The 27,983-nt window shown below is 55.3% G+C and overlaps 2 protein-coding genes, 1 long non-coding RNA gene and 3 other non-coding genes across 11 annotated transcripts in view; 5 read left to right on the top strand and 1 right to left on the bottom strand.

Moving 5' to 3' along the window:
* The first annotated feature begins 5,208 nt into the window (after positions 1-5,208).
* Positions 5,209-21,778, top strand: TRPV2 (transient receptor potential cation channel subfamily V member 2). 5 transcript variants are annotated; one of them, XM_032432028.1, is made up of 17 exons: positions 5,209-5,710; positions 6,576-6,691; positions 6,779-6,871; positions 7,232-7,466; positions 8,489-8,622; positions 9,790-10,083; positions 11,284-11,582; positions 13,748-13,921; positions 14,336-14,491; positions 14,819-14,914; positions 15,724-15,794; positions 16,130-16,295; positions 17,177-17,243; positions 17,353-17,690; positions 18,587-18,714; positions 19,881-19,960; positions 21,657-21,778. In XM_032432028.1, the coding sequence occupies exons 4-17, from the start codon at positions 7,267-7,269 to the stop codon at positions 21,749-21,751; spliced, it is 2,298 nt and encodes a 765-aa protein (XP_032287919.1). In that variant the 5' UTR covers positions 5,209-5,710; positions 6,576-6,691; positions 6,779-6,871; positions 7,232-7,266; the 3' UTR covers positions 21,752-21,778. The 5 variants fall into 5 exon arrangements, with proteins under 5 accessions (XP_032287919.1, XP_032287920.1, XP_032287922.1 ...); XM_032432029.1 differs by having other exon boundaries at positions 7,157-7,466; XM_032432031.1 differs by lacking the exon at positions 6,576-6,691.
* Positions 21,779-22,823: 1,045 nt separating this feature from the next.
* On the top strand, positions 22,824-27,291 carry LOC116649306. 2 transcript variants are annotated; one of them, XR_004302656.1, is made up of 6 exons: positions 22,824-23,404; positions 23,628-23,723; positions 23,854-23,982; positions 24,452-24,533; positions 25,017-25,124; positions 25,360-27,291. It is a non-coding gene; the product is annotated as an uncharacterized LOC116649306 (long non-coding RNA). The 2 variants fall into 2 exon arrangements; XR_004302657.1 differs by having other exon boundaries at positions 23,931-23,982; positions 25,360-27,289.
* On the top strand, positions 23,779-23,849 carry LOC116649405. Its single transcript, XR_004302669.1, has one exon. It is a non-coding gene; the product is annotated as a small nucleolar RNA SNORD49 (small nucleolar RNA).
* LOC116649404 lies at positions 24,299-24,369 on the top strand. The gene has a single exon (XR_004302668.1). It is a non-coding gene; the product is annotated as a small nucleolar RNA SNORD49 (small nucleolar RNA).
* Positions 25,216-25,288, top strand: LOC116649411. Its single transcript, XR_004302674.1, has one exon. It is a non-coding gene; the product is annotated as a small nucleolar RNA SNORD65 (small nucleolar RNA).
* LRRC75A (leucine rich repeat containing 75A) overlaps positions 27,290-27,983 on the bottom strand; it is a 42,119-nt gene continuing 41,425 nt past the window's right edge. Inside the window, exon 4 of the mRNA XM_032432001.1 lies at positions 27,290-27,847. Coding sequence (XP_032287892.1) covers positions 27,307-27,847 — 541 coding nt within the window. The 3' untranslated portion in view covers positions 27,290-27,306. The remainder of the gene's footprint in view (positions 27,848-27,983) is intronic.

Genomic DNA, 27,983 nt, shown 5'->3' with positions numbered 1-27,983 from the left:
AACAGGAAGCCAGGCACACAGGGATATGTGCAGTGCAATTCCATTCACCTCACATTCTGGAAATGCCAAAGCTGCAGGGACAAAAAAATCAAATCAGTGCTTATCAGAGCATAGCGGTGGGGGAAGGGAGGGCAAAAGGGGCACCAGAACCCATTTTGGAGTGATGAAAATGCTCTATATCTTGATACCTGTGGTTGCCATACGATTACACACTTTTGTCAAAATTCTTTAAACTGTCCGCTTAAAAAGGGTGTAATTTTTTTTAATTACGAAGTAAATTATTTTAATGCGTGTAAATTATACCACAATAAAGCCGACTTTTTAAAAGAAAAAAAAGAAAAGAGATGGGAAGGCAAAGGGAGATCAGACGGTCTGGGTGCAAATCCCACCCACCACTTGCGAACTGTGCTGTAGACTTGAGCAAGGGAGTTACTTCATCTCTGACTCTGTCTCCCCCTCTCTCAAATGGAACTATCAACAGATCTATTTTCCAGGGTGAACATAAGGATTATGGAAGAAAATGCCCAGGGGCACCTGGCTGGCTCAGTCTGTGGACTGTGGGACTCTTGATCTCGGGCTTGTGAGTTCCAGCCCCATGTTGGGTGTAGAAGATTACTGAAAAATAAAATCTTGGGGGGAAAAAAAGAAAAAAGAAAGAAAATGCCCGTAAAGCGCCTGGCTCATGGCTCGAGTGCAGGCTTCCAGCTTTGAGGCAGCGCCCTCCAAGCTACTCGTGTTCCCATCTCTAGGGTGCAACCCTCTCGGACGAACCCGCTCCCTCGCGGAAGCAGGGGCCAGAGTCCCTGACACCCTCACTGTCGTGCTCTGTGATTTGGGGAAGAGAGTAGGGCTTGAGGAGCGCGCCGCCCGCTTGCAAGGGGAAGCTCCGCAGCGCCCCCACGCGGTACTGGGGAGACCTAGCTCCGGCTGCAGGCCCGCGGCTCCGACGGCCCCCAGGGGGGCGTGTCCGGGGCGGGGGCGCGTGCTCACTGAGGGAAAGGGGGTGGGGCCGCGCCTGGGCCCGGGAGGCACCCGGAATCGTCGCGGGGGCGTGGCTGAGGCCCGGTGGGGGCGGAGTCCCGGGGTGGTGGAGGGGAGGCGCGGGGGCGGAGTCAGGGAGGCCGCATCTGTCTGGCCAGTAAACATCGCCCAGCCCAGGCTCTGGACCAAGTTTTGGGGTTGGCACAAGGAGAAGCAAAAGCTTTAGGCACAGGCCCTGGCTTGTCCACCTTGCTCCCCCCAAGTCCTACCCTTCCTTCCCTCTAAGGCCAGAACAGTTCTCACCTTCCAGACTCTGAACCCCTCTCACCCACCTCTCTTTAGAATTTACATTAATTATGCACAGTTTGGCCATATCTTGCACATATGAGTTGGATTCTTTTTTAACTCTACAAGAGATTCCGTATTTGTTTTATTTTTTATTTTTAAAGATTTTATTTGTTTATTTATTTGAGAGAGAGAGAGAGAGCACATGAGAGGGGGGAGGGTCAGAGGGAGAAGCAGACTCCCTGCTGAGCAGGGAGCCCGACGCGGGACTCAATCCTGGGACTCCAGGCTCATGACCTGAGCCAAACGCAGTCGCTCAACTAACTGAGCCACCCAGGCGCCTCCATATTTGTTTTTTTTTTTTTTTTAAGCCAATGGTAAAAAAAAAAAAAATCAAGTAGTATAAAGGATACACATTGAAAAGGAAGTTGTCTTTCCATCCTTGATCCTTTTTTTTTATTTTTAAGTAAGCTTTACACCCAAACTGGGGCTTGAACCCAGGATCCTGAGATCAAGAGTCACATGCTCGACCGACTGAGCCAGCCAGGTGTCCCCCATCCTTGATTCTTACTTAATTCCTTCCTCCGAAGGATACCTCTGCTACACACTTTTGTGACCTTTCTCTTGTTTTTGTTAAAATCGATTATAAATTCAAATAAAAGAAACATGCCTTTATAAAAGTTGCTAAGTGTGAAGTGAAACAAATAGGCGTAAAGGCGGCTTAGAGATTTTCCTTACATGGAGACTGGACTGGGGGACGTTTCTATTTTTTTTTTTTTTTTAAAGATTTTATTTATTTGACAGAGAGAGACACAGCACAAGAGGGAACACAAGCAGGGGGAGTGGGAGAGGGAGAAGCAGGCTTCCCGTGAAGCAGGGGCTCGATGCGGGGCTCGATCCCAGGAGTCGGGAACCATGACCTGAGCCGAAGGCAGACGCTTAACGACTGAGCCACCCAGGCGCCCCTGGGGGAAGTTTCTTGAAGTAGAAGTCCAGTGACCTTGGAATTGAGGAAGACTTGCTTCTCTGCCTGATTCATTTTCTGCTAAAAACACAGGCATTCTTTCCTGCTCAGAGGACTTCTTTTTTTTTTTTAAAGGTAGAATTTATGTATAGTTCACCGATTTAAAGTGTACAATTCAATGGTCTTCAGGATATTTACAGAATTGTGCAACTGTCATCACAGTCAAATTTAGGACATTTTCATTCCCCCCCAGAGAAGTCCTGTACATTTTAGCTCCCCATATCCCCCCAAGCTCTGTTGCCCTCAGCAACCACTAATCTATCTCCTGTCTCCATAGATTTCCCTCTTCTAGACATTTCACATAAATGGAATCATGCAATATGAGATCTTTTGTGACTGGCATCTTTCACTTAGCCTAATTTTTTCAAGGTGTATCCATGTTGTAGCATGGGAAACTACTTCATTCCTTTTTATGGCTGAATGACATGCCATTGTATGGAAAGACCACATTTTATTTATCCATTCATCAGTTGATGGATGTTTGGGTTGTTTCCACTTGGCCATTATGAATAAACACTGCTGTAAACATTTGTGTACAAGTGTTTGTGTGGACATACATTTACATTCCTTTGGAAATAAGTGGGATAGCTGGGTCATATGGTAACTACATATTTATTTATTTATTTATACATAATCTCTACACCCAACGTGGGGCTCGAACTCAGAACCCGGAGATTAGGAGTCACACGCTCTTCTAACCAAGCCAGCCAGGCGCCCTATGTGTTTAATTTTTTGAGGAACAGCTAGACTGTTTTCCAAAGTGGCCGCACCATTTTATGATCCATCAGCAGTGTGTGAGCGTTCCAATTTCTCCATATGCTTACCAATACTTGTTATTATCTGTCTTTTTGATGAGAGCCATCCCAGTGGGTATGAAGTGGTATCTCATTGTGGTTTTTATTTGCCTTTCCCTGATGGCTGATGATCTGAGAACTTTTTATAAACTGCGTTTGCAATTGAGGTTTTCTGCCCAGTTGTCATTGTCACCTGATGTGGTGATGCCTCCAAAGGATGTGAGGGTGTCCACGTACTCTTCAATTTTTCCCCAACAACACAGTAATGTCCTCTGCATTATTATTATTATTATTTTTAAATTTTTTATTGTTATGTTAATGTCCTCTGCATTATTATTAGCCACCCAATCATTCAAAGCCTTCTTGGGTGGGGGGGGGGAGGCTTCTTGAGCATAAGCAGGCTGCTGGGTCCTGAGGATATGGCAAAAAAAAAAGGCAAAACCTTGCCCCTAGTAGAGCTTGGTGCATAAGCGTGTGGCCCTGGATTTCAATCCTTGCTTTGTCACCCCTCCAGCCATGTGTCTTTGGACAAGGTGCCTAACCTCGCCCAGCCTCAGTTTGCCAGTCTGTGAAATAAGGTTGTTCTAAGAGTTGCATGTAAAGCACTAGGCACAGCGTCTGGCCCATGCTGAACGCTTGGTAGGCATTTGTTGTTGAAGGTGAAGCCAGACAAATAAATGTTAACAATAATGGATAGTGAGTTATGATCAGAGAAGCACAAAGTGTCATGGGAATACATAGTGGGGACCCCCAACCCAGTCCAGAGTCTAGGAAAGGCCACCCAGAGGAATTGATGTTTATTTTTTTTAAAGATTTTATTTATTTATTTAATTGACAGAGAGAGAGAGACAGCGTGAGGGGGAACACAAGTAGGGGGAGTGGCAGAGGGAGAAGCAGGCTTCCCGCTGAGCAGGGAACCCGATGCGGGGTTCGATCCCAGGACCCCAGGATCATGACCTGAACCGAAGGCAGTCGCTTAACCAACTGAGCCACCCAGGCGCCCCAGGAATTGATGTTTAAATGGAGAGACAACAGATTAGTAGGAGTTGGCTAAAGCAAGGGCAGTGTTTGTGTGGGGGGGGCGGGGTGGTGGTGGTGTGGAGGGTTGTTCCTGGCAGGTGGACCAACTGTGCAAGGCTTGGAGGCAACAGAAGACATTGAAATGTGTTCCAATGTCTAGAGCCATGCTGTCCCATGGAATTCTCTGCAGTGATGGAGAAGTCCCGTATCTGTGCGGTCCAGTATGGTAGCCACGAACCACATGTGACTATTGAGCATTTGAAATGTGGCTACTGTGACTGTTAGAACTGAACGTTTGATTTTACTTTATTGTAATTGATTTACATTTAAATGGCCACTGTGGTTAGTGACTACCAGATTGGACAGCGCAGGTCTAGAGTGTAACCAGCAAGACAGTGTTGTATTGAGAGATGAAGGTGGAGAAAGGCATCTGCACTGCACAGGGAGATGGCATGGAGTTTGCATTTTATGCGAAGCCCCAAGGGAAGCGATCGGTTGGGGTGGGATGTGGGGTTAAGCGGGGGAGTGGGGTGATCTGGTTTTCACTTTCGAAAGATCCTTCCAGTTGCTGTACAGAGAATGGATTATGAGGGTGAGGGTGGGGTTGGTGTGAAGCCGGGAGACCAGTTTGCGGGTGGCTGCAGTCTCCCAGGGGAGAGAAGATAGTTGTTTCGACCAGACGGAGAAAGAGATAATTTGGTAGGTTTGGGGCGAGGATTGGATTTTAGGGAGCTAGGGAGAGGGAGGTGTCCTAGGTCTACTTGGTGGGTGACTGAGTCCTTAAGCCCCAGTGTGGAATCCCTCCCTACCAGTTTTGGTTTCGGCATTACCTGGAGCCTTCTCCCTGTCCCCCCCTGCTGGTTGGTGCTGGAAGTGCCTTTCACTAAAGGAAGTGTGCCCCTGACAGGCGCCCACTCCCCCACCCCGGCTGGGGGGTTGGGGGGAAGGCCCCGGGAGGTGGGAAAATCCCCTCAAACTGCTAGTTGGTTGGGTGGCGTGCATTCCCAGGGGCGTGTGCTGGGCTGAGTCTCTCCTCTCCCTGGGGCCCGTCCATATTAACTCTATCTGCCCTGTGATGTGTCCCCTGGAAGGCCCGTGGTGGGCACGGGAGAAGGTAGACGTCAGCACAGTGCGGCAAGAACCTCCCCCCCACCACCACCACACACACACACACACTCCGTGCCGGCTCCCACCTGAGGCGAGGTCCCAGCACCCAAGGGTTGCCTCTGATTGCCCCCACCCCCACCTGGGCCCTCCTTGGCTAGACAGTGGGGGTGGGGAGGCGGGGCGTGTCTCCCGACAGCAGGGTGTGGCCAGTGGCCCAGATGGTCACTCACCGATGGCCAGCCTGTCCCGAGCTGGGAGAGTTCCCCCCACTCCCCACCATGCCGGCGGGCCGGGTGGGCTGAGGGTGCGGAACACCCCGAGACCGCAGCCCGCTGGCGGAGCTCCGAGCAGGCTTGGGGAGGTTCTGCGGCTCCCGGCAGCCAGCGTCCGCCGCCCTCCCGGCTTCACTTCCTCCCGCAGCCCCCGCGGTCCCGGAGGCCCGGGATCCCAGCGGTCCGCGGCCCCCGCCCGCCTCCACGCCCTAGCCTCGGCCTGCGGGGTAAGTCGGGGGGTGATCGGGGCACGTCTGGGGAGGGGGCGGCCCGGAGCCCGACAGTAACTGATCAGGGCAGGGGAGCCCGAGGGCGGGGGCTCCCTGCTTCTCCAGCCCCGCGAGCCAGGGTCTTCAAGGGGCTCCGGCCTCCACCTGGACGGCCAGACCCCTTCCTCCCGGCCGGTGCGGCTCAGGGCTCCAGGACAGGGGGCGGGGGGCTGGACAGGGAGCTGTTGCTGCTGACGCTTGGCAATGGTGGGCTGGGGGGGGCAGCCGGTGAGGCAGATTGGGGGGATGGGGGGATGGTTAGGGACACACGCCAGGCTAAACGGTGTGTGGCTTGGGGAGGACGCCCCAGATTGGGCAGAAAGGTGGTGGCTCATGCTGAAGCAAAAAATCAAAACCAACCAACCAACCAAACAAAAAAAAACCCTGCATGTCGAAGCAGTGAGCCAGGTCCCGGCCTCCCCTGCTTATGTGGGAAAATGCGTCCTTCCTCCACCCCCACCAGGTCCCTGAGGGCTGTGGGAGCCTGGACGGGACACAGCCCAAGCCCTGCCACCACCCACCCTCTCTACTTCTGGCCCTTCTTTTCCTTTCCCATGCTCTTCTCTGCTCCCTGCCCCCTTCTCCCACCCTGCTGTCCCCCCCACCCATCGCGGACTCTTCTTCCTTCTTTCTGCTCCTACCTGCTGGGGGCACAGCGCCTTCCCCATAAGCACCCCCTGTCAGAGCCCAGAGCCCCAGCCAGGGCCCGAGGTGGGGCTGCCTGTCAGGGGGAGCTTGGGCCACCAGCCAGGGGTCTCCCTCCCCACTCTGAAGCCCCCAGACACCCTAAAGCACAGAGAGAGGTAGCCTCTGATGCTTTCAGAGATGAATCAGACTGAAAACAGGGATGGGCCCTGAAAGATACTGAGAACTGAAGAGGATCGTCATGGTAGGGTGCTGTGGTTGTAGACCAGGCTCCCCCAACAGCTGAAAACCTCGGTAAGTCACTTCCCTTTTCTGGGCCTTAGTTGTCCCGGTAGCAAGATAAGAGGTTTGATAGACCGGTTTTCCAACCGTTTCCCCCAGCATGCTCCTGTTCTGTGGCAAGAGGGTGAGTGACCCGCCTCTGGCCTGCAACAGAACTCTTACCTGCTGTGAATATCGGCCACTGGACAAGAGGTGAGGCAGAGAAAGGTTCGAGCTGCGAACTCAAAAGTCTGTTATCCTGCATCGAGCGGTTGTGGTCTCTCAGATATCAGGAAGTCCCGGAGGGAAAGTCAGGGACAATCTCAACCCTTCATGTGGGACTACGTCAATAGGCAGACCCCTTGGGTCCCTGTTCCTCCCCTGTTCCATCCTCACTCCAGGGCGCTCCCTCTCTCCTCACCCTCTGCCTGCCTCCCTCACGGCTGACTCCGTGGGTGGGTCTACTTGTACTCAGCTTCTAAACTTCTCTTTTTGCAGGCCTCAGCCAGACCTCCCACCCCAACCCAGGGGCTGGGAAGAAGGAGGAGCCTCTGACGACTCTGTCTCCACCAGGTTTGAGCTGGACAGAGCAGCCTCCTCCCCTTAGGATGGCCTCGCCCTCCAGCCCTCTGGCGTTCAGGCTCCAGACGTGGGATGGAGGCCCAGAAGATGGCGGTGAGGGGGACAAAGGAAAGCCGGGCCTCGGGGATGGGCCACCCCCCATGGAGTCACCGTTCCAGGGGGAGGACCGGCACTCCTCCCCTCAGATCAAAGTGAACCTCAACTACCGCAAAAAAGCGGGTGTCAGGTGAGGCAGCAAATGGGGGTGGGGCCCCCTGAGTCAGACTTGGTGGCCTGGCCCAGCCCCCGTGCCCCTTTGGGTATGTGTGGGGTTCGCCTGGCCTCCCCCCTCAGTGTGAAGTCCGATGCACGAGGCTGGCGAATCCTCCTGGGCAAGTCAGGACTCTGTCAGGAAAGCCCCTTCCTCCGCCCTCATGCCTGAGATGTGGCCCCAGCCCTTGGCGTCCCAGCCCGGAGACCCCATATCGTTGGTGTTGGAAGACCACCGTCAGATTCAGACCAGGCCGGGGGAGGATGCGTGTGAGGCTTCTGGGAGCCGGGTAGCCTGCCTGACAGGCAGAATAGCCCCCTCGCATCGGACCCCAATCTGCTCTCTCTGGGCTGCCCTACCCCAAGACGGGGATGCCACCCTGTGACAGGAAGTGTTTTCTCCAAACAGCCACTTCCCGTGGCGGGACTGCCCATAGGGCGCCCTAGTCAGCCGCAGGGCCCTCTCGGTCATGTGGCCACGTGGCCTGCTGGGCAGCTGAGTGTGTCTGGTCAGGCCCAGCAGACACGTGGCTTCCCGGCATGGAGGAGGCAGGGCCTGCCTCCATCAGTCACACAGCTATAGCTTAACACGTGACCGAGCCCAACCATCCCCCACTCACGAGAGAGTCACCAAAGCCTTCCTTGGTGAAGCTGGGACCTGAGGCTCCCCCAGAGCATCAAAGAGCCCCCCCACCTTTGTTTGTCCCTTCACATCTGCTGGCCGTGGTTTCAGGAGCCCCAGGTGTGGGCTGGCCTCTGTGGATAGGGGCATCCCCAGGAGGGGTACCCCACACTCCTTCCCCTTCCGTGTCACCAGAAACTGCTAGATGCTAAACAGCACCTCGTCTGTAGAGGTGCTCAGAAAGGTCCCACGGGGCTCATGAGCCTGCACAGTGCACAGTGCTCACAGGACTCCCTGCAAGGGCTCCCCGGGGTCGGGGGCTTCCTGGGGGCGCCCATGGTTCTTCCACAACATCAGACACAAATCAATCCCCACAGCCAGCCGGACTCAAACCGCTTTGACCGTGATCGGCTCTTCAGCGCGGTTGCCCGGGGCGTCCCTGAGGATCTGGCTGGCTTACCGGAGTACCTGTCCCGGACCAGCAAGTACCTCACCGACTCAGAGTACACAGGTAGGCCTGCCCTGTGGGCCAGAGCCACTGCGGTCCTGCCCGCTGTGCTGAGACTCGGCTGACAGGTCGGCCGTGACCGTGGTCAGGAGCCAAAGGCCGAGTGTTCTCAGCAACCCTCCGGCCCGAATGCCTTACTTCGGTCAAGGCTGTGCCTCCCACGTCCACCCACCCCACGGGCTCCTGACCTACCTCTGCCAGCCTCAGCCCATTTCAGTGGCCAAATGGATACTCACGGGCTTCCTCAGTGCATTGTTTTCGTTTTCTTTTTTCTTTTTGTCTTAACAGTGTTGTTGAGATGTAATACACATACCATACACTTCACCCATCTCAGAACATTTTTTTGCCCCAAATCGAAGTATCTTGATCGTTTGGGCTGATTAGAAAAATAGCATTTGTGTATTCTAGAAGATTCAGTTAGTAATGACATGTCTAAAGCTGAGGGTAAAAACAGTAGGACATCCTGGATCCCTGTTAATGATTTGGCGAATCTCTTTTCAAAGCGTTTAAATATATTAGGTATATATTTACGTAAAGGGTCGTGCCATATACTACATCTCCTACTTTCCACTTCAGTACATAGACCTCTAAGTCAGTCACTTTGACAAACACAGAGTTTTCTGCTGTGTACATTTACCACAAGTTAGTTAACTAATTCCTTAATGATGGCCATTTAGGTTGTGTGTCGTTTTTGGCCTCCACATACTGCGTGCCAGGCCCTCTGGGTGCTAAAAATTTTGTATATAATCCCATTTGGCCCTCAGAACAAGCCTGGAATAGTCCCATTTTACAGTCAGGAAAACTGAGGTTAAGAGAGGCCACGTGACCTGCCCGAGGAGACAGAGCCTTTAAGCAGTGGAGACACTTAGCAAACATGTGCTCTGAATGTTCTGGTGTAGACCATGTTGCATGGACAACAAATTATGCCTTAGAAACTTATTTTCTAGGGCAGAAATTATAGTCATACCTGTTGGTATTTTAATACCTGTTGGCTGGAGCCTTCATACATTGCAGCATGACTCTGATTCCACCAGTCGTGTGTGTGACAATCGTTTTTTTATCCTCCCAAGGGGTACTTTGGAGCCTGGGCTCACTGTGCAGGCTGGTGGGCAGCCCAGCCACTCCACGCACGAGCACCCTGCTGCCCCTTCCCCTCCCCTTCTCCCACAGAGGGCTCCACGGGCAAGACGTGCCTGATGAAGGCCGTGCTAAACCTGCAGGATGGGGCCAATGCCTGCATCCTGCCATTGCTTCAGATCGACCGGGACTCTGGCAATCCCCAGCCCCTGGTCAACGCCCAATGCACGGATGAGTACTACCGAGGCCACAGTGCTCTGCATATTGCTATCGAGAAAAGGAGCCTGCAGTGTGTGAAGCTCTTGGTGGAGAATGGGGCCGATGTGCATGCCCGGGCCTGCGGCCACTTCTTCCAGAAAAAGAGCCAGGGGACTTGCTTCTACTTTGGTGAGGAGCCTTTCTTGGATAAATTGAGGTGTGGAGGAGATAAGGCCGTGCCCAAGGTCACATGGTTAATGTGTGGCAGGGCTGGGCCCTTAAACCCAGATCTGTTCGACCCCAAGGGCCTCATGCTTCTAATCACTGGGCTGCCTGCAAAAGCAGTTTGTCTTAGGAGATGTTTTAGCCTTGTCTGGGCAAGGAAGCTCCCCACACATCCACATCCAGACCGGGGGAGGGGAAGGGGCTGACAGAACTGTGTGTGGGAAACCTGACCAGATAGGGCCTTCATTTTATTTTATTTTATTTTATTATTTTTTAAAGATTTTATTTATTTGTTTGACAGAGAGAGACACAGCGAGAGAGGGAACACAAGCAGGGGGAGGGGGAGAGGGAGAAGCAGGCTTCCCGCAGAGCAGGGAGCCTGATGCGGGGCTCGATCCCAGGACCCCGGGATCATGACCTGAGCCGAAGGCAGACGCTTAACGGCTGAGCCACCCAGGCGCCCTGTTTTATTTTTTATTTTTATTTTTTATTTTTTTTGAGATTTTATTTATTTATTTGACACAGAGAGACAGCAAGAGAGGGAACACAAGCAGGGAGAGCGGGAGAGGGAGAAGCAGGCTTCCCACCGAGCAGGGAACCTGATGTGGGGCTCGATTGCAGGACTCTGGGATCATGACCTGAGCCGAAGGCAGACGCCCAACCAACTGAGTCACCCAGGCGCCCCCCTATTTTATTTTTTAAAGGATTTATTTATTTTAGAGAGAGTGAGCAAGTGAGCATGGCAGGGGAGGGGCAAAAGGAGAGGGAGAGAGAGTCTTAAGCAGACTCTGCACTGAATGTGGAGCCCAACTCGGGGCTCGATCTCACGACCCTGAGATCACCACCGGAGCCGAAAGCTTAGGCCCCATGTTCTGCTCCTTTAGATGGTAAAGAGCTTTGGTCACATCTCCCTTGGGTCAAGAGCTGGACAGGGCTGCCTTTACGAGTGGAAAAGGCGCAGCTGCCCTCCAGGGGGCCAGGGACCATCTTCCCTCATAGCACAGACCTGGGTGGGCCCAGGATCCCAAGGCAGCGTTCTGTCCTCTCCTGTGGGTGCCTGACTCTCTTGAAGGAGGCCTGGCCTTCTGTCCAGGGAGCACGAGGAGTAGGCAGGTGGAAGCTGGGAGGCCTGAGGCTCAAGCTGCCCCCCTCCCCGGCCCCCAGGCGAGCTGCCCCTCTCTTTGGCCGCGTGCACCAAGCAGTGGGATGTGGTAACCTACCTCTTGGAGAACCCTCATCAGCCTGCCAGCCTGCAGGCGGCCGACTCACTGGGCAACACGGTGCTGCACGCCTTGGTAATGATCGCAGACAACTCAGCCGAGAACAGTGCACTGGTGATCCGCATGTACGATGGGCTTCTCCTCGCGGGGGCCCGTCTCTGTCCCACAGTGCAGCTCGAGGACATCCCCAACCTGCAGGGCCTCACGCCCCTGAAGCTGGCCGCCAAGGAGGGCAAAATCGAGGTGAGTACCTAGCCCCCATCCCCTCCCCACCTGTCCAGGAAGCAATAGGACTCGCTCTGATTTTTCTGCAGAGAGAGCCCGGAGCAGTCTTCTAGATCACCGGTCTCCCTACTTTTTTTTTTTTTTTTAATTTTATTTATTTATTTGAGAGAGAGAGAGAATGCATACAAGCAGGGGGAGGGGCAGAGGGAGAGGGAGAAGGAGATTCCCCACTGAGCAGGGAGCCGGACATGGGGCTTGATCCCAGGACCCTGGGATCATGACCTGAGCTGAAGGCAGACGCTTAACCGACTGAGCCACCCAGGCGTCCCAGTGTCCACAGTTTTTGATTGAACTCTCCTGGTAGTAAGAACACGTGCAGCATGCACCTCTAATATATGTGTGTTTATTGATAAATTATATATGAACTACTGAACTGATATATTACATTATAAAACACTGGGATTTTTAAGTCATTTGGGTTCCTTGATTAAGAGACAGTCTTTTCATATTCTTTGCCTGTTATGCCATTAGATTTGCTATTAGGTTTTCTTCAGATTGATTGGTAAGTGTCCTATATAAGGAATGCATTAGCATTTTGTTTTCTATAATAGTTGCAAATTTTTCTCCTGTTTTGATAGTAAAAACATTTCTTTTTTTTTAAGATTTATTTATTTATTTAATTTTATTTTTAAATGTTTTATTTATTTATTCATGAGAGTCAGAGAGAGAGACGCAGAGGCAGAGGGAAAAGCAGGCTTCCCACTGAGCAGGGAGCACGATGCAGGGCTCGATCCCAGGACCCTGAGATCATGACCTGAGCCGAAATCAAGAGCTGGCTGCTTCACCAACAGAGCCATCCAGGCACCCCATAAAAACATTTCTTACGGGATTTTTTGCCCTGAAGAATTTTTACATTTTCCTATATACAACTGTAATTATGTTTTCCTTTAGAGTTCCTTGGTTTTGCTACTGTTCAATGCCTTCTTTGAGGCTGTATCTATAAAAAACCTTGTGTGTGTGCGTGTACATATATATTCCGTATCCATATTTTCCTCCAGACTTTTGCAGTTTTATTTTGAATGCCTAAAACTCATTTGGCTGGAAGTTATTTTGGTATAAAAAGTAAGCATGACTCAGCCCTGCTTTTTTTTCTAATGACAACCAGTAGGTTGTCTGAGCCTCCTTATCAGTGAAGCTTCATGGCGTGCAAACTGTGCATTTTACACAGGGCTCCATGCTTCGAACACAGGCTTTTTTAAAGCTTAAGGTAAAAATAAACATAAATGGAAGTTTTACTATTTTATTCCCTGAGGTTCCTGTGGTGTGAGAACCTCCTTTTGTTGTCCAGAGGCATGGCTGGGTGGCCTTTCCTTTCCCCATTCCTCATTTGTAAAACCAAATTGCTTCTTCTTTTTTTCTTTTTTTCAGATTTTTATTTATTTATTTGAGAGAGAGAGGATGAGCGAGGGGGAGGGGCAGAGGGAGAGGGAGAAGCAGACTCCCCACTGAGCAGGGAGCCTGACGCAGGGCTTGATCCCAGGACCCGTCTGATCCCAGGACCCTGAGATCATGACCTGAGCCAAAGGCAGATGCCCAACCGACTGAGCCATCCAGGCGCCCCGCTTCTCCTTCTTTTTTTTAAGTAATCTCTACACCCAACATGGGGCTCGAACTCACGACCCCGAGATCAAAAGCCGCCTGCTCCACCGACTCAGCCAGCCAGGCACGCCAAAACCAAATTGCCTCTTAACCTGTTCCACTTAGGGATGCTTTCTAGTCTGTTGGAAGCTCTGAGCTCTGACCGCAGAAGTGTGCACATACTTGTAGCTTGGATCTCAAGGGGCCTCCAGGAGCCCCGGGCTGGGGGTCCCTCTGCCATGATAGGAGTCCAGGAAGAGGCCTCGGGGCAGGAGTGGGGAAGGAAGAGCCAGGTTCACTGCAGACCTGGACATATGGGAGTGGATGGGAGTGTTTATATTGTGGATGAGCACGTGAGATGTGTGAGCGTTCATACACGCAAGGGCCCGTGTGTCCGGGGTGTGTGCGTGTGTCTGCTTGCAGCTTTGCAGCTGGTGGGCAGCTCTGCAGGGTGCTGAGTGTTTCCTAGGCCCCCAGCCCCACCCCCCACAGGTCAATGCCAAGAGGTGGCTGTGCAGGCCAAGCTCATGTGGCCCACCCTGCAGATTTTCAGGCACATCCTACAGCGGGAGTTCGCAGGGCCATGCCAGTCACTTTCCCGAAAGTTTACTGAGTGGTGCTACGGGCCAGTCCGGGTGTCGCTGTATGATCTGGCCTCCGTGGACAGCTGGGAGGAGAACTCAGTGCTGGAGATCATTGCCTTTCATTGCAGAAGCCCGGTGAGCCCACGGGGGCAGGGGTGTGTGTAAGGGGACCCGGCAGAGCTCCCTGCAAGGTCCATAATTCAGGGCTGCCCTTGGGACCAAAGCTGCCCCGGGATTGTGCCAGTGGGGATGTGCCCACCGGGCCCATGCTCATTCCACACACCAGTCTCACCCGACCTGGGGAACATGCCGGGGGGCCTCGGGGCAACCACTGAGGGCCCCTCTGTTGACTGACACCTGCTCTGGGCTGGAGAATGAGGCGCTCCGTCAGCCCATAGCCATGAGGGTAGGGTGGAGGCCGAGTGGGGAGGGCTCATTTGGAGTCCCCCCCCCTCCATTTCCCTCAGCCCTTGCATCGAGCCTGACCTGAGCGGGCCCCATATATATCCTTGCTGAATGTACCCCTAGCTCTCACATTCCCACCCCCAGCACCGACACCGAATGGTGGTTTTGGAACCGCTCAACAGACTGCTGCAGGCAAAATGGGACCTGCTAATCCCCAAATTCTTCTTCAACTTCCTGTGTTACTTGACCTACATGTTCCTCTTCACCGCTGTGGCCTACCACCAGCCGGCCCTGGAGAAGGCAAGGCCGGGCAGGGGCGCGTTCTGGGGGAGGCCTCCTGGGAACGACCCTGGAAGAAGATAGGGCGTGGATAGCCAGACCCTCTGCAGATCCTCATGCTGAGGCTTTGAACCCGGGCAGTCTGGCGCCCGACCCCACCCTCAAAGCCACGACAGTGTGCCTCTCTGATAGGCTAGAATGCGGGGGTCCTGCCCGGGAGCCCGTGTTCCTTGTGTGGCTCTGCGTGGCCTCTCCACAGCTCATGCTCAGACCGGGCCCTCGGCCAAGAGTCTCACGGTTGGAAGGGGACTCCAGGCCCCAGGTCCTACCAGAGTGTCTCTTCCGCAGGCCTTCTTGTCCCCGGAAGTGACTGCTGGAGACCCCGTGCTGCTCCTGGGCCACATCCTGGTCTTGCTTGGGGGGGTCTACCTCCTCGTGGGCCAGGTGAGGGCTCTTCCCATTCCCCCCACCGCCACCCCCAGACTCCACAACTCTATGGGCTCCCAGAACCCCCCAGAAGCAAACGTAGAATCCCGCCAGGAGGGGCCTTAGAGGGAGTTAACCATAATCCCTTCATTTCTCCGGAAACCACGGAAACCGAATCCTCTACCCAGTCCCACCCCTCCCAGCCTCAGGGCAGCTGAGGGCCTTGGGTTCTGGGGCTGGTACCTCCCTGCTGCGATTTCTGGGGTGCCCGTGGGGAACCACGTGACTGCTGTGACTCCTCGGCAGTGCCCCCACCCCCAGGTCCCTTGGCTGGGGCATTCCTCACTTGGGAACCACAGACAGGAGGGCGGGGGCAGGCTCAGGCCAACTCCTCCAGCAGGGCCTTTTGAGGTGAAAATGCGGGAGGCAAGGCTGGGCACTGTGACACTGAGCCTCTCCCAGAGTGGGCAGGACTTGGGGACCAGATCCAGGTTGGGGGGGTGTCCATGTGAGGCCAGGGGTGGGGGAGGGGAGGGCGCTCTTCCCCTCACTAGGGGTAGTAAGCGGGTTCATCTGGATCCACGGGGAGCTCGGAGGCCCCTGGCATTGTCTGGATGTCTGTGGGTGGCTACACTTTCTGGAAACAGGCTTCAAAGCTTTCTCAGCAGGATTCATGAACCCCACCCCCACTCCCCAAGTCCAAGAGGCTGCTTGAGCCCCTGAGGTCACAGAGCCAGGCCAGCAGGCAGGGGCACAGTGGGGACCCCAGGCTGAGGCCCCACGGCCTGGAGAGCACGTTTCACACCCCTGTGCTCCTCGTCCCACAGCTGTGGTACTTTTGGAGGCGCCGTCTGTTCATCTGGATCTCCTTCGTGGACAGCTACTTTGAACTGCTCTTGTACGTGGGCCCCCCTCCCCTCCCCTGTCCCAGGCCCCGGAGAGGCTGGTGTGGCAGAAGGCACCAGGCTGGCTCGAGAGGAGAGGACCCGGAGCCAGGGAGTGCCGGGGGCCTGGGACCAAAGCGCCGGCTGTCAGGCCTGGGCCTCCCATCCCTGAGAGTTCCCTGTACTGAGCGCTCGCTGTGCACCCGATCGGGCCCGGCCCCAGACAGATGGAGACCTTCTCGTGCATCAGGCCGTGGTGGGAGAGGGCGCAGTGGTCCGCAATCTGTAATGTGGGGGGGGGGGCCCGCCAGGCGGCCTGCAAGCTGACCGGAATCCTGTCCCCGCACAGCCTGGTGCAGGCCCTGCTCACGGTGCTGTCCGAGGTGCTGTGCTTCCTGGCCGTGGAATGGTACCTGCCCCTGCTTGTGTCCTCGCTCGTGCTGGGCTGGCTGAACCTGCTTTACTACACACGGGGCTTGCAGCACACGGGCATCTACAGCGTCATGATCCAGAAGGTGAGAGACGAAACGGGGGTGGCCGCGGTGTAGCCTGACCAGGCAAAGCTGGGCACCACACTCCAGCAGGGCTCCCTTGGGCCTCAGCGGGCAGGCGCCCTCCTCCACAGCTGACCTGGGCAGAGGAAAACGCGAGAGCACGTCTGTCCGTGTGTACAAAGGCCAGCCGCTCGCGGACTGTAGGCAGGAGCATGAGCGTGCAGGCGTCTGCCCTCAGGGGTCTGTGCTTTGCACGGGTAAGCAAACACGTGACCCCAGGGGAGTACGTGCATCCTAGGCCAGTGGAGGCGCGGACACGGTGCACATTAGCTCATCTGCCTACCCGTGCCCTGGGACGTCCGGGCGTGTGGACTTTTCTCTATTCATTTACTTATTCAACCGAAGTTTAGGAAGTGTGTCCTGCGGGCCAGGCCCTGTTCTAAGTGTTGGAATACGCTCCTTCGGTCGCTAACAAAATGGGCAAGTCCTCACCTCTGCTGCAGCTGACATTCTGGTAGGGGACATGAAAACACTAAGAGAGACAGATGAGAACATTACAGATTGCTCTATGCTATTTTTTTTTTTGAGAGAGCGAGTGAGGGGGAGGGGGCAGAGGGAGAGAGAGAATCTTAAGCAGACTGGGGGCTTGATCTCATGACCCTGGGATCATGACCTGAGCTGAAATCCAGAGTCGGACGCCTAACTGACTGAGCCACCCAGGCGCCCCTGATTAGATGTCTTTGTAAAGACTGTGTGTAGCTCCACGGGGCCTCATGTATGCACACATTTGTGCGTGTGGGTGCTGTGTACATGGGAACCCATGCTCGGGGCTGAGGCAGGGGTCAGGGGTCAGGCCCGATGTCCCAGCCACCCATCCTGGCTCCTGGGTGTGTGTGTTCTAGGTCATTCTGCGGGACCTGCTCCGCTTCCTGCTCGTCTACTTAGTCTTCCTTTTCGGCTTCGCTGTAGGTAAAGTCCCCCCTCTCGCCCCTGCCTGTCCCTTGCCCACTCTGTACACCCTGGAGGCTGCCCCCTGGCCTCCCCAGGCTGAGGATCCTCCTTCCTCCCCTCCCTGCAGCCCTGGTGAGCCTGAGCCGGGAAGCCCGGGACCCCGGGGCCCCCAGGGGTCCCAATGCCACGGAGGCAGCGCAGCCTGGGGCAGGACAGACGGATGAGGAGGGCAGCTCTTCCCCATACGGTGACATCCTGGACGCTTCCCTGGAGCTGTTCAAGTTCACCATCGGCATGGGAGAACTGGCCTTCCAGGACCAGCTGCGCTTCCGCGGGGTGGTCCTGCTGTTGCTGCTGGCCTACGTGCTGCTCACCTACATCCTGCTGCTCAACATGCTCATCGCCCTCATGAGCGAGACCGTCAACAGTGTCGCCACTGACAGCTGGAGCATCTGGAAGCTGCAGGTGCGGCGGGCGGCTCCCCTCCCTCTGCCTGGGCCCCGTGAGGAGCGTGCAGGACCCAGCCGAGCTGAGCCCCCGCCCCGCCCCCCATCCTTGCTTTCCTTCTTAGGGCTATCGTGATGATTGAATAAGCTCATAGATCTAGAGCCCTTGGGACAGGGCCTGGCACATAGTAGGTGCTCAATGTGTTAATCATGCTCATGCTCATGATCAAGTATTTCTTGAGAGCCTATCGCAAAGCTTGGCTCGGTTCTAGGTGCGAAACACACAGCCGAGAATGAGATAGAATCCTTGCCCTCATGCAGCTCCCCTTCTGTGTTCATCATACAGTCAGTGGGCTCGGCTTGGGGGGTGAGGCAGGATGTGCAGTCCTGGGACTGGGCCCAGCCTGGAGGCAGTCGGGGTGCAGAGGCCCCTGTAGCTGGGGGCTGATGTGACACCTGCCTACTGTAAAAGCAGTACCTGCTTCCGGGGTGGAGGTGGGCAGTTGGTGCTCAGAGAGCCTTGCTGGGAAGGTGGACTCTTACCGATTACCGTTGAGCTTGGGCAAGCACCTTACTCCTCTTGAGCCTGTGCCCTCACCTGCAAGTTCAGTGCCCCACCTAATCCGCTCGTGTGCCAGTGGGCAGAGCAAATAAGCTTCTGCACCCCGTGGTGTGGAATTCTGGAATCTGTGACCACGCAAGTAATTGCTGGGCACGCATTATGTGCTGACTTCCCAACACCCGTCCATCTGCAATCGGGGAAACAGATTCAGGGGGAGCTGCGGGGCTTCCATCCCTCAGGCAATCAAATGTTGGAGCTAGACTCAAATCCACGTGCTTAGCAGACTCTGGGTTATACTGTCAAGTGCTGTGAGGTATCTTCCTGGCTACTGTCTGATGTGTCTTTGTCCCCAGAAAGCCATCTCTGTCCTGGAGATGGAGAACGGTTACTGGTGGTGCAGGAGGAAGAAGCAGCGGGCTGGCGTGAAGCTGACCGTTGGCACCAGGCCGGACGGCAGCCCCGACGAGCGCTGGTGCTTCAGGTGAGGGAGGGAGGCAGGGAGGCAGGGGAGGGCGGCCTGGGGGCCTTGCTCTCCCAGTGACCCCTGGAGGCTGCCGTGGGGCAGGCCAGCCTTACTCTTTTTTTTTTTTTTTTTTAAGATTTTATTATTTACTTGACCAAGAGAAAGAGAGAGAGGACAAGCAGGGGGAGAGGGAGAAGCAGGCTCCCCGCTGAGCAGGGAGCCCAATGCGGGACTCGATCCCAGGACCCTGGGATCATGACCTGAGCCAAAGGCAGATGCTTAAGGATGGAGCCACCCAGGCGCCCCCCCTTTTTAAATTTTTATTTAAGTGATCTGTATACCCAATGTGGTGCTCGAACTCACGACCTGGAGATCAAGTCACATGCTCTTCTGAGTCAGTCAGGCGCCCCCCCAGCCTTACTCTTTTTTTTTTTTTTTTTCAGCTTTACTCTCTTAAAAGCTGCCAGGAGTCAGGTCTGGTGGGAGAGGCAGAGCCTAGGAGCACCAGGCACTCTGCCCCGGGCGGGGGAGGTCAGGGATGCCGGATCCCATAGGCCCAGGCCTGACACTCACTGCCTGTCCCCTCCCTGGTGGCCCCTGACCTACTCCTTCTGGCCTGAAAGAGGGACAGTTAGGAGGCCAATAAGCCAGACGGACCCTCAGGTTAAGCACACCAGCCTCGCCTGGCCGGTCTGCTCTGCCCTCCCCACTCCCCCAGCCTGACACAGAGGCGATGACCCGCCCACAGAAAACAAAGCTTCCATGGGAGAGACAACCTGGTGACAAATGCACAGCCAGAAACACGCTGTCGTGAGACAGCAGTTGAGCAAGGAGAGGGGAGGGGTCTTCGGCCTGTGCAGTAGCCGCAGAAGGGCTCCGGAGCCCAGGAACACAAAGACACACCTGATCGAGACTCTTCTCTAGATGTTGAGGGCAAAGCCAGGTCACTGTGCCCAGATGCCTTTTCCTCCGCTGCAGACGTGGCCCAGGGGCAGCAGGGTGATAGCCGCAAGGACACCGGGGCGGGATGGTGGGTGGCCCAGTGTCCAGCGAGAAGGGTGGCGAAAGCCCATCCTCCTCCCGGTCCCTGTGGCTACCCGTGTCTACGCGGGCCCCTCTCTGGGGGCAAAGCATGCTGCACAGAGTGGCTTCCCAGAGCCTCGGAGCTGCTCTGTTGCCCTCAGGGTGGAGGAAGTGAACTGGGCCTCGTGGGAGCAGACGCTGCCGACCCTGTGTGAGGAGCCATCAGAGCCGGCTGTCCCTGGTGAGTAGCCGCAGTGGCCGGAGCCCCTGCCCTGGAGAGAGAGAGTGTGTGTCTGGGCCAGGACCCCCTCCACGTCTAAGCACTTCTCGCCTCTCCACCCCCACCTCCTCACTGGCCTGTTTCAGGCTGTCACCTGGGAGACACTGAGGCTGTTGCTGCTTCCCCCAGTCCAGCCATAAACGTGACCTCACCTCCCGCCCCCTGGGCTGCGCCTGGGGACCCAGCGGGGGTTAGAGAGGGCCCCTCACCTATCCCGCAGCTGCGGGGGCATCTCCCTGAGCCCCCACTGATAGGCCAGCCTTGCTGATCCCCAGCTTCCCCCGACTACCGGAGCCCCCAGCCCCCACACCCCTGAGAAGTCACTTCCGATGCCTTTCCCCACTGTCGTGAGCTGCGTCCTGGCCATTCTAGTGTGGGGACTGCTTCTCCTGTCTCTCCCCTGCTGCCTTCCACCAACGGTCTTGGCTCCTTCCTCTCACCCAGAAGCCTGTTCCGAGGCATAACTTTCTCCACAGCATGCCCTTTCTGGACTCTTCAGTAGCTCCCACTTCATCTGCAGTCGGCTCTCCTCTCCTTTCGCCTTCTCTTTCCAAGACTCTACTTGCTTGTGCCTGTGGCGCCGACCCCTCCCCATGACAGCCCCGCATCACCTCTGACCCCTGTGTAGGGAGGCTCCTCCAGACTCTGGCCCCAAAGCCTGCTGGTTTCCCAGGCTCCTGGGTCCCTGACCATGGCCCTCACAAACCCATAGGTTGTCTGCCTGCCCTTTTTGTGTCTCCCTTCCCCTGAGTCCTGCCACCCCGTCATTTCAGTGCCAAGACTCTGAAAGTCACCTTGCCCCTCATCTTGCCCCAAGCATTCCAACCCCAGTCCCATACCCACTGCCTGCTGGGCCTTCCACCTGGACATCCCCAACAGGAATGGTTGTGGGGTTGCCCTACCAGGTGGTGTGTGTGCAACCCCTCTCTCTCCTCACCCAGGCAGGAGGCCTTGAAGATCTCTGCTCAATGTCCCCCTCAGCCTGGTGCCGAGTATCTTCAGAACCTCCCAGGCGGCTACTTGCCCCTCTGCCCCCACCCCTCATTTCTCCCCCTTCTGCACACTGCAGGGCTCAGTCTGCACCCTCTCCTTTAGACAAGTCTTTCTGCTCCAGGCTTATCCCTCTAATGCAGACAGAAACTACATGAGGCCCATGCCTGCAAGGCCTCACTCCTCAGGGTAGAGGCGAAGCTCCAGTGCTGCACGTAGTCCGACCCATTTCCCACACCTCCCTCCATGTGACAGCCGGTCCCTCCAGTGTTCCCTGTTCTTTGCTTTCCTTGGCTCTCTGTGGCAGTGTCATTCCTGCTCCTCTGGGTGTCCAAATCTGCTGCCTTCCTTACAGGTTGGGTTCACGCTCTCCTCAGAGCTCCCTGAACACCTACTTGTCACTTCCTTCCAGCTCTTCAGCAAGTCTCAGGTGTTCTGGTTTCTAACCCAAGGGACGGTGAGCTCCTGGGAGGACCAGGACTGGCACCAAGTCAGGGGTTCAGGAAATGCCTGTGGAAGGGGGAGGTAGGGAGAGGCGTTGCTGGGGACTTCAGGATTACCTGCGATACACAGAGTATGTGGTTTCATGGCTGTGGCCTCCTCCTGTTTGTCCTCCTGGGGACACAGCCCAAGGGCCAAGCCGCAGTGCTCTCCATCCTATTCACAGGCACCTTGAAGAATCCTGCCCCGGCTTCCCAACTAGAGGAAGGCAATGTCTCAGAGGAAGATCAACTGCCCCTCCAGCTCCTAAAGTCCCAATAACGGCCCAGATGCAGGACAGAGTCAGGGGATCTTCCCAGCCCTACGTGCTGGCTCTGGGGCTCCAGGAAACTTTGGTGGCAAATGTAAATAAATATTTTCTCATCACTAACTCTCCTGGAAACATTGTTTAAGCAAAGTTCATGGGCTCTTGGGCTGGTTGATATCTGCGTGTCTCTTGGTGAGCATTTCTCTGTCTGGGGCTGGGCTACTCTCAGCCTCACTCAGGCACGGGAGACCCTTCCCTGCTGGACGGGGAGACCCCAGCCTCGGGGTGGTCCTTTTCCTGGCTGCTGTGCCCGCTGTCATGACAGATGTGTGGTGGTGGACACAGGCAACGCAGCCACCGCTCCTCCCTCTCCCACAGCTTCCGGACACCCCTTAAAGCCACCTCCAAGATCTCTCTCAAAGCCTTTGAGCTCCCTGGCTTCCTTCAGGCTCTGGATTATTGGTTTCTTTCCCTTCTGGGCTGCCTGCCCGGTTCCTACCCTTCCGAGCTGTTCTGCAGGGCAGCCAGAGGGGCCTTCCTAAGGTGGAAGAGAAACATGTTACCCCTGCACCCTGAAGGCTTAAGAGGCTCCCCCAGTGCCCGCAGGACGCCCCAGATGGCATCCCCAGTCCTCCACGGTTTTAACCCCGAATTTCCAGATACCTCATCCCGGACACCCCTGCTGCCCCCCATGCTCTCCTTAGCACTTTTACCAAATTCTTCAGGCAGACTGATGAACCTGTGTAATCTGACCCCCTGACTTGGCTCTTGCTGGAAGCCCCCGCCCCACCATTTAAATCCTTCAAATTCTAAGACCAGAAAGTTGTCTCGCGGTAGCTTTTGCAGTTTTCTCCAGTCCAAATGAATTGCTCTCCCTTGGTGGAACGCGTGTTTATAAAATGCGTATGCACTGAATAGTTTTTAAGTGGCAGCGACCTGAGCTCGTGCAAAGGCTGAAAGGAAAGCATTTGCGGACAGGGAGAGGTTGCCATCGCCGGTGGGTTGGGGAACGGATGCAGGAGTCCTAAGGCATCAGGAGAAAAGGGGTGGAGAGGATGGAAGTGGTACCAGCTAAGACATCTGCTCGCTCCTTAGGGGTCATCCTCAAGGGGGTGATGAGAGCTGTCGGCGCGCAGAGGTTCTGAAAGGCTCGATGGATATTCGGAAATAGCCGTGGGGAGAGAGCGGACGGGCAGCAAGAAGAATTAGAAGCAGCTACTATTTTATGAATGCTTGCTGCCTGCCAAGGCTCTGCAGGGTTTCAAGTGTCGTATCTCACGTGATCCTCAGAACAACCTCTGCGGGGCCGGTAGCTTCATTTACCACACGAGCAATCGGAAGCTCACAAAGGCTGAGTAACCTGCTCCAAAACATGCAGCTAAAGAGAGACCTCGGTCGCAACTTCCCTCCAGCCCCTGCGCATGCGCCCTGAAACACTCCGGGCGCCGCGGGACCCAGAATTCCCGGGGCCATGGAAGAGACCACCGGCTCCAACGGAGGGGGGGTGTCCCGGGGTGATGCGGCGGAGTCTGCGTCGTCAAATGGGCTGGAAGTTCCCGTGAGTCTTTGTCAGTATCAACCTCCCTTCTGTGAGGAATGGAATGTTCCGACTCCTTAAAGGGCCCGGCCGCAGCTGAAGCGACCTTTCTATTATCGTGATAATGGAGGTAAGTGGTGTGTGTAGTTGGGCCTAGTAGCTGGCGGCAAGGGCGAAGGAGCTAAAGGCTTCTTAATTCTTGGGAAGAAGTTTTCGGGAAGCTTCCGTGGGGGGCGCACGGCGGCTCCCTAAAGCGCGTGTCCGGGCTTCGGGGCGGGCGCCGCCGTGGGGGGGAGTCGCGCAGGGCCGCCGGGGGCCGAGGCTCAAGGCCCGCGCGCGTGTCTGTCCGGCAGGGCCGCCGCTGTCGTCTCAGGAGCCTGAGGTCCCCGAAGGCCGGGCCCCCGCTCCCCGGACCCGGCGTGGGGGGTGCGCCAACCCCGGAGGACCGGGTGAGTGCGGCCCGGGGGGGGTTGGGAACGGGACCGCGAGGGGGGCGTGCCCGACTGCGCTGATGATACTGGGATTAGGAAGTGCCGTCAGAAGCGATAACTGACGACTTTGACGCGTGTCTGACCGCAGTCGCCGAAGCCTCAACGGTCTGGTTGAAAGTCGCTGCCGCAGCCTGCCCTTAACGCGTGTCACCCTCCATGTTCCAGGTGGCGGATCCCTTGCAGCGCCTTCAAGCCGGGAGCGGCCTCCCTCCCTGAGGTAGGACCCAGCCTGGGCAGGGTTTGTAACACCTAACTTTGTTTTTCAGTCTTTGTTAGTAAATGCACTGGAGTCGGCTGCCACTTTACAGTTTTATGCATTGGGCAATGCATAAAACTGCGTATATAGCATGGAGCCTCAAGTGGAAATTGGAGGCGGCTGCTCCTAACCTGGAACTATTTCAGCCGCAGCTATAGCCGGAGATAAACTCCCAGTTAAAATGCAGCGTCCTGGTTGGTTCCCGAGCAGTTGCGACTTAATCCCAGGTCCTGTTCCAGGTGTCTGGAGCAGTACTGGGGAGCGGGGAGGTGTTGACTGCTCTGATGAAATCACTTATAGGAAGTGCCGTCAGAAGCGATAACTGACGATAACTGTTCCTGGCTGACCGCAGTCAACACGGCCTCCCCAGCTGCTGCTGCCCTGGAGTAGGTTGGTTTGAACAGTGACCTTTTCTCGTCTGTTCACCCAGGTTGCAGATGAGTGTGGGGTCGGCAGTGTGTGATGAGATCAGCGGCAGAGCGTTCGGGGGGTGAGCACTGGCCTGCCTTGAGGTAAGCCTGATCGGTGGGGCAGATCGCATCGCTGTTGTAAAGTTGTACAGAGGTGATGAAAAGTTCCGGGTAGGTCGGGTAGGGGCACTTCGATCTGGTTAACCTAATAACTTGCATCCGCGTAGCCCTTGACCTTTATCGACAGTATCCCAGAGACACTGATTATGGTTCGTGGTGGCAGCGGAGCGGAGGGCAGAGGAAACCCAGGAGTTCTTGTTACCTCACTGCTGTAAAATCCTGAGGTGTAGCTTGCCTCATCCCTGAAGATGACGGCTTTAGGTGTGTCATGTTTAAAATGATGGGATGAAATGAGGTTGCAACACCCAGAGAAGCCAGTTAGGACGTGTGGACTTAACATGGCTTCATTTACAAAAAAACACCTCCAGTAGGTTCTTGAGGGCTCCTGAGATGAACTGGAATTTGTATTTGAGGCTATCATGATCAAAACTGCTATCTTTTCTGCCTCCTCTGCTGCCTATCCAGGGGTGCCTCAATGCGTTCCCCCAGGTTTTGTGTGCTGAGGTGCTCAAGAATGGTGGTCTGCGGTGTGGAGTTTTAAAGCTGGAGGCGGCAGCCCTTTAGCCTCAAGAGGTAAGCTTCCATCGACAAGGACCCCTCCCCCCCATGGTGGAATGAATAAGCGGCTAGTATCGTTAAAATTGATTTTCAGGAAAAGGATATCAAATGATGAAATCACCCAAAATAGCTGGAATTACCGGCAGATTGTGTAGTGGTGAACGTATGGTTTTCTGAAGATAACCTTTTTGTGCCGTGAATAGCTGTTGGGTGGAGTAGAAAGTGAGACTGATACTTGGTTTCTTTGCAGGCCATTTTCCCAGAGAATGGTCAGCCACGCTGCAGCAGGGGAAGAACTTGAAGTTTCAAGGACCAGTGGTCACCATACCATCAGTTTGGACCGAAAACCTAGGCTTCAACAGTTGGTGTGGAAACCATGCTTAACTTGTGCTGAGATTCGGAGGCCATTCTCTTAACCAACAGAGCCAACAAATGTGTTTGGCAAACTTGCTAGGGTATTACGCTGAGATAGGCACTGTTGGTGTCATTGAATTCATGAGCTTTCTAGTAATGTATTATAAATACTGTATTTTTAGCTCCCCTGCCCAAAGAGAGCTTCTATACCTGTAAATTTTGTATAAATTTGTTCTGTTGGGTGAGGGTCTGAGTTCTTTAAGCTGCAAATATATTTCTTCCTGAAACTGATATTTCTGTGCAATTACCACAAACCAATAAAGGATGGTCTTCAGTACTGGTTTTTAAAAATGTGTATTTGAAGAAAAAGATTTGGTCACTGCTGTCAAATAAGCAGTCCAGGTATTAGCACTTGTCAGCTTCTCCATGGTCAGTCTAAGCTGTTCCCCTCTAACAACTTTAGACTCGAGGGTAAAAGTTCCAAAGCATTTAAGGCATCCACACCTTTGATTCCAGTCTGCCTTTGGGCTGTGTCTCTGTGCATAGCCTACCTCCGGAAGCTCCGTACTACGCTCAGCCAAGCACCTGGACAGTGGCAGGCAGGGTCCCCATAGTGTGGCTCTTCACCCAGCCCGTCTTGGTGCCTTCCTGAGTTGGGCTCTCACCTACTGGTCAGTGGGCTAGAGGCTGGACAGGCCATGCTTCCCAGCTGTCTACCGTTTGCCTGAGTGGTCTGGTCACCACTGTGGGCATCTAAATTTTCTTAGGTAAAAGAAAGGTTGGTCTCCAGTCTCCCTGGACCTGAAGCCTTTTTCTTGGTTCTAGGGCTTATTGTGCCTAGAAGGGATTTTCAGCTGGTAGGTCTTGAGTAGGGGGAAGAGAGGGTGAAAACCATTGTTCACACTCCTTGGGAACCTCTAGTTTATCCCCGTCTCCTAGCTGTTTTGCTGAGTGGTACTAGATCTGCCAAGTTGTAAGTCTAACCTCATTTTCATGGTCTCGGGTTTTTTAGGAGCCTTCCATAATAGGTTTTTTGGAGTGAGCCCAGTTACCCTTGATGACTTCTTTGGGGACTCCACCAGAAACAGAAAAAGGTCTTTAAAATCCTTTTGAAGGGAAGTACTCTGACTTGGAACACTGCAGCCCTACCAAAGGTCTGGTAGTCTTAGGCTGGGTCGGGGGGATGGTGGGGGGTTTCTGGGCGCATGCAGTGTATGTAGGCATCCTAGGACACTACTGAAGGGTAGAGGGTGCCTGGTCCCCGGGGCAGGGCCTGGAATCCCCGGTGGAAGTGGGGGCTTAAGTGGAGGCTGCGACTGGGAAGTGGTTCCTCGGACCCCCCAGGGCTTCACAGGGAGGAGGTAGACCACCTTCTAAGATGGGGACTAGGCTCTGGGAGTCTGGGGAGCTGGTCAGTGCCTCTACCCCAACCTCCTTCAGCCGGGTGTTAGGTAGAAAAAAAGGGTTCTATCAGGAAATACTGGGTTAGGTGTAGGGCCGAAACTACACTCCATTCCTGGGATAAGTTCTTACCCACATGAGCTCAAGCTTTCATCTCTAAACAGACAACCCACAATCTGGGGAGGCTGAGGGCTACTGCCCCTCAAGCCACGTAGGATTTCTCAGGACCCAAAAGGCAGATGAGATTGACAAGAGGGGGACGTGGAGAGGACCAAAGAGAAGAATGACACAGCCCCCTTCCCAGATGCTACTGTCTGGCTCCAGTGAGGGGCTGCCCAGGCCAATTTAGGGTGATCGCCTGAGGCCCCCAGTGGGGGCCCCCTCGCCTGCCTCAGTCATCCTACCCCACCGGGACTCCCTGGTGAGGACCCCCACTTGTGTGTCATGTCTGAACTGCACCTACAGTCTCCCGGCCCTCATGGTCTTTGGCAGGATCCAGAGGGCCTCCCCCAGGGTCCTCCTGGCCCACTGTGCCATCGTGGGCCTCCTCCCCACTGCCCGGGCCCTCGCCCAGCTCCAGGATGGTGGGTAGGTGGCCCTGCTTTGGGGAGCGCTTGCGCAGGCTGAGCAGGAAGGGCTGGGGCAATGAAAAGATGTCCACGTTGTTGCCCAGGTCGATCCACGTGACGTTGGGGAACTTGCTAGGGTCCTTGAGGGTGTCGGTGAGGTCACGCAGCAGGGCCCGCGTCAGCCGGTTGCCGTTGAGTGCTAGCGTGGTGAGGCGGGGCAGTGTGCTGAGCACGGGCAGCAGCTGCAGGACCATGTCATCTGTGAGGCCCGTGAAGCCCAGCTCCACGCTATCCACCTGCTCCCCGCAGCGCTGCAGGTAGCTGGTCACCCGCTCCAGGTCCCGGGAGGTCAGCGGGATGCCTGACAGGTCCACGGTGTTGTCCGGAGGGCTCCCAGCCAGGAGAGCCTTGAGGCTGCGGGGGAGAAGCGACAAGCCAGGTTCAAGCAAGTGGGGCCGGCCTTCTGGACGCAGCAGTGGCCAGCACTGACCTCTGCTCTGCGGCTCCAGGGATGGGAGAAACCAAAGATCTCTGGTCCCCGGACCACCTC

Source organism: Phoca vitulina, unplaced genomic scaffold (genome assembly GCF_004348235.1).
Source record: "Phoca vitulina isolate PV1807 unplaced genomic scaffold, GSC_HSeal_1.0 scaffold47, whole genome shotgun sequence".
Classification (NCBI taxonomy): domain Eukaryota; kingdom Metazoa; phylum Chordata; class Mammalia; order Carnivora; family Phocidae; genus Phoca; species Phoca vitulina.
Note: the sequence above shows the minus strand (reverse complement) of the source record. Positions and strands in the feature narration are given on the sequence as shown.